The sequence below is a fragment of the Nicotiana sylvestris genome, chromosome 12 (assembly GCF_000393655.2).
Source record: "Nicotiana sylvestris chromosome 12, ASM39365v2, whole genome shotgun sequence".
NCBI classification, from domain to species: Eukaryota; Viridiplantae; Streptophyta; class Magnoliopsida; order Solanales; family Solanaceae; genus Nicotiana; species Nicotiana sylvestris.
This window is the reverse complement of record NC_091068.1, coordinates 70,997,584-71,001,528: the sequence shown is the minus strand read 5'-3', so window position 1 is coordinate 71,001,528 and position 3,945 is coordinate 70,997,584. Positions and strand designations below refer to the sequence as shown.

Below are 3,945 nucleotides of genomic sequence, written 5' to 3'. Positions count from 1 at the left end.
TGAGATGCACAAGACCCTTAGGGTTATGCATGCAACTAAGATAGAAGGAGTAGAGTTGGCTGCCTACCACTTGAAAGGGGTGGCCTATTCATGGTTTGAGTTGTGGGAGGATTCCCGAGAGGAGAGACGCCCTCCGGCGAGGTGGAGCGAGTTCGCTGATGCCTTTATTGACCATTTCCTGCCCGCTGAGACAAGGACAGCCCGTGCGGCAGAGTTTGAAAATTTGAGCCAAGGTAACAGAAGTGTGTGGGAGTACCACATGGAGTTTGCTCGCTTGCCCAAGCATGCCATTCATATGTTGCCCACAATGGAGGCCAGGGTGCGCAGGTTTGTTCAGGGCCTTAATTCTTTGACCATTAAAGAGGCTTCTACGACTGCATTGAATTCCGACATGAATTATGGGAAGATGGTAGCATTTGCTCAGGCCACAGAGAACCGTAATTTAAAGAACAGAATGGAGAGAGAGGGTAGCAGCAAGGCCTGACCTACGAGCAATATGGGAGAGTCACTAGGTGGGGGGAAGATTAGCTTTCAAGGGAGGATCATCAGGGCCTTCCCAATCTATTGTACAGTCTTCAGCCAGTGCACTGCCGTCAGGGCCCAGCCAGCAGTAGTGGAGTCATTCCAGACCAAGTCAGGTCAGCAGGGGATCCCATCAGCAAGGTCGGTTAGGAGAGAGGTTCCAGCAGCAGCAAATGTCCCCGTGCCCCAGGTGCAGGAAGATGCACTCAAGGACTTGCTATCTAGAGTTACCTATATGCTATGGATATGGGATGAGGGGTCATATGCAGAGACGTTGTCGTGCATACCACCACGGAGCGGGTAGGGGCATAGCTCAGACATCCAACCAGGCAGCTGCTACATCTTCAGCCCCCTCCCCAGCTCGAGGTACCCCAGCACCCGCAGGGTGTGGTGCAGCTAGGGGTGGTGCGTAGAGTTCAGAAGGACCCATCCGGTTTTATGCTATGAGTGGTCGCCAGACTGTATAGGCTTCTCCAGATATTGTTATAGGTATTCTAACTATCCAATCTCATGATGTGTATGCACTTATTGACCCTGGTTCCACCTTGTCCTATGTTACCCCTTTTTGTTACTATGGGATTCGGGATAGAGCCGGATCAGCTTCATGAGCCCTTTTTGGTGTCTACCCTAGTTGGTGAGTCTATTACAGCTGCTCGGGTTTATAGAGGATGTGTTGTTACGGTAGGGGGTAGGGATACCGCGGTCGATCTGATTGAGTTAGGGATGGTCGACTTTGATGTACTAATGGGAATGGATTGGCTTTATTCATGCTTTGCCAAACTTGATTGTCGGACTAGAACCATTAGGATTGAATTTCCTAATGAGCCCGTTATTAAATGGAAGGGAGATAATGTAGTGCCTAGAGGTCGATTTATTTCCTACCTTAAGGCCGCGAAGATGATCAAAAAGGGGTGTATCTATCATCTAGTTCGGGTCATGGACACCAATGCCGAGGCGCTTAGCCTTGAGTCTGTACCAGTTGTGAATGAATTTCTGGACTTCTTTCCAGATAAACTCCTTGGGATTCCACCGGATAGGGAAATTGATTTTGGGATCGATGTGATACCAGGCACACAACCTATATCAATTCCACCTTACAGAATGGCACCGGCAGAATTATAAGAGCTAAAGGAACAATTGAAGGATTTACTAGAGAAGGGTTTCATCCGACCGAGTGTGTCGCCATGGGGTGCACCGGTCTTGTTTGTAAGAAAAAAAGATGGATCGCTGCGGATGTGTATTGACTACCGACAACTCAACAAGGTCACAATAAAAAACAAATATCCTCTGCCAAGAATAGATGACTTATTTGATCAATTGCAAGTTGCTACATGTTTCTCAAAGATTGACTTGCGGTCCGGGTACCATCAATTGAAGATAAGGGAGCAGGATATTCCAAAAAGCAGATTTCAAAACTCGGTATGGGAACTTGGAATTTATGGTAATGTCTTTTGGGCTAACAAAGGCCCCGACAGCTTTCATGGACTTATGAATCGAGTCTTCAAGCCCTTTCTAGACTCCTTTGTGATAGTATTTATTGATGATATCCTTGTGTATTCCCGAAGTCGGGAGGACCATGTTGCCCATCTCAGGGCAGCTTTGTAGACTCTTCAACAACATCAATTGTATGCAAAATTTTCAAAATGTGAATTCTGGCTTGAATCTGTCGCGTTCTTGGGCCATTTCATTTCTAGGGAAGGAATTCTAGTTGATCCTCAAAAGATTGTAGTAGTGAAGAATTTGCCTAGACCTACCACTCCAACTGAGATTCACAGTTTCTTAGGCTTGGCTGGGTACTATAGGAGGTTTGTGGTGGGGTTTTCTACTTTTGCCTCTCCATTGACTAAATTGACGCAGAAAGCAGTTAAATTCCAGTGGTCCGATGCTTGTGAAAAGAGTTTCCAAGAACTGAAGTCAAGATTGAAAACAACACCGGTGTTAGCCCTGCCAGAGGGTATAGAGGGGTTTGTAGTGTATTGCGATGCTTTGAGAGTCAGGCTTGGGTGTTTGTTAATGCAACACGACAAGGTTATAGCCTATGCTTCTAGGCAACTCAAGAATCATGAGAAGAACTATCCAACCCATGACTTAGAGGTGGCAGTAGTGGTGTTTGCGCTAAAGATTTGGCGACATTATTTGTATGGGGTCCATGTGGATGTATATACGGATCATAAGAGCCTTCAATATATTTTCAAGCAAAAAAAATTGAATCTAAGGCAAAGAAGATGGCTAGAGTTACTCAAGGACTATGGCATTGATATTCTCTATCACCCGGGAAAGGCTAATGTTGTGGCAGATGCACTTAGTCAAAAATACATGGGAAGTTTAGCTCATTTGGAGGCCCATCAGAGGCTGTTGGCCAGGGAGGTTCACCAGTTGGCTAGTTTGGGAGTTCGCCTTTGTGAAGAATAAGGCTGAATCATCGCTTGTGGCAGATGTGAAAGAGAAACAATTCGTGGATCCGTTGTTAGCACAACTGAAAGAGGGGATTCTCAAACACTAACCCACAACTTTTTCCTTTGGAATGAATGATGGTACCCTACGGTACCAAGACTGCCTATGTGTTCCTGATATTGACGATCTTCGTAAAAGGATCATGGCAGAAGCTCACACTTCCAGGTATTCCGTGCACCCAGGTTCCATGAAAATGTATCATGATCTCAAGGAAATTTATTGGTGGAATAACATGAAGAACGATGTGGCAGACTTTGTGGCAAAATGTCCGAATTGTCAGCAAGTAAAGGCCGAATACCAAAGGCCCAGTAGATTGGCTCAAAGCATAGAAATTCCAATGTGGAAATGGGAGATGATCAACATGGATTTTGTGGTAGGGTTACCACGCACTCCGCGCAAGTTCGACTCAATTTGGGTGATTGTTGATAGACTCACAAAGTCAACGCACTTCCTGCCAGCCAAATCTGCCGACACCGCAGAACGATATGCTCAGTTGTGTCAGGTTACATGGCACTCCAGTCTCAATCATTTCAGATCGAGGGGCTCCGTTCACAGCCAACTTTTGGAAGAGGTTTCAGCAATGTTTGGGTATGCAGGTAAATCTTAGTACAACTTTTCATTCACAAACCGATGGTCAAGCAGAGAGGACTATTCAGATGCTTGAAGACATGTTGCGCGCTTGTACTCTTGATTTCAAGGGTTGTTGGGATGACCATTTGCCACTCATAGAATTTTCTTACAACAATAGCTTCCACGCTAGTATCCAAATGGCACCATTCGAAGCACTGTATGGTAGGAGATGTAGGTCTCCCATTGGGTGGTTTGAGGTTGGAGAAGCGAAATTGATAGGGCCGGACCTCGTGCATCAGGCCATGGAGAAAGTCAAGATTATTAAGGAGAGATTGAAAACTGCTCAGAGTCGCCAAAGATCGTATTCGGATGTGCGTCACAGAGATTTATAGTTCAAAG

General features: G+C 45.8%; 1 protein-coding gene across 1 annotated transcript; it reads left to right on the top strand.

Annotated features, from left to right (window-relative positions):
* The first annotated feature begins 1,095 nt into the window (after positions 1-1,095).
* Positions 1,096-1,644, top strand: LOC138883198 (uncharacterized). The gene has a single exon (XM_070163863.1). The coding sequence runs from the start codon at positions 1,096-1,098 to the stop codon at positions 1,642-1,644; it is 549 nt and encodes a 182-aa protein (XP_070019964.1).
* Positions 1,645-3,945: the final 2,301 nt, after the last annotated feature.

Excerpts from the sequence above, each read along its gene's own strand:
- LOC138883198 (XM_070163863.1), top strand. The coding sequence starts at position 1,096 with ATGGGATTCGGGATAGAGCCGGATCAGCTTCATGAGCCCTTTTTGGTG.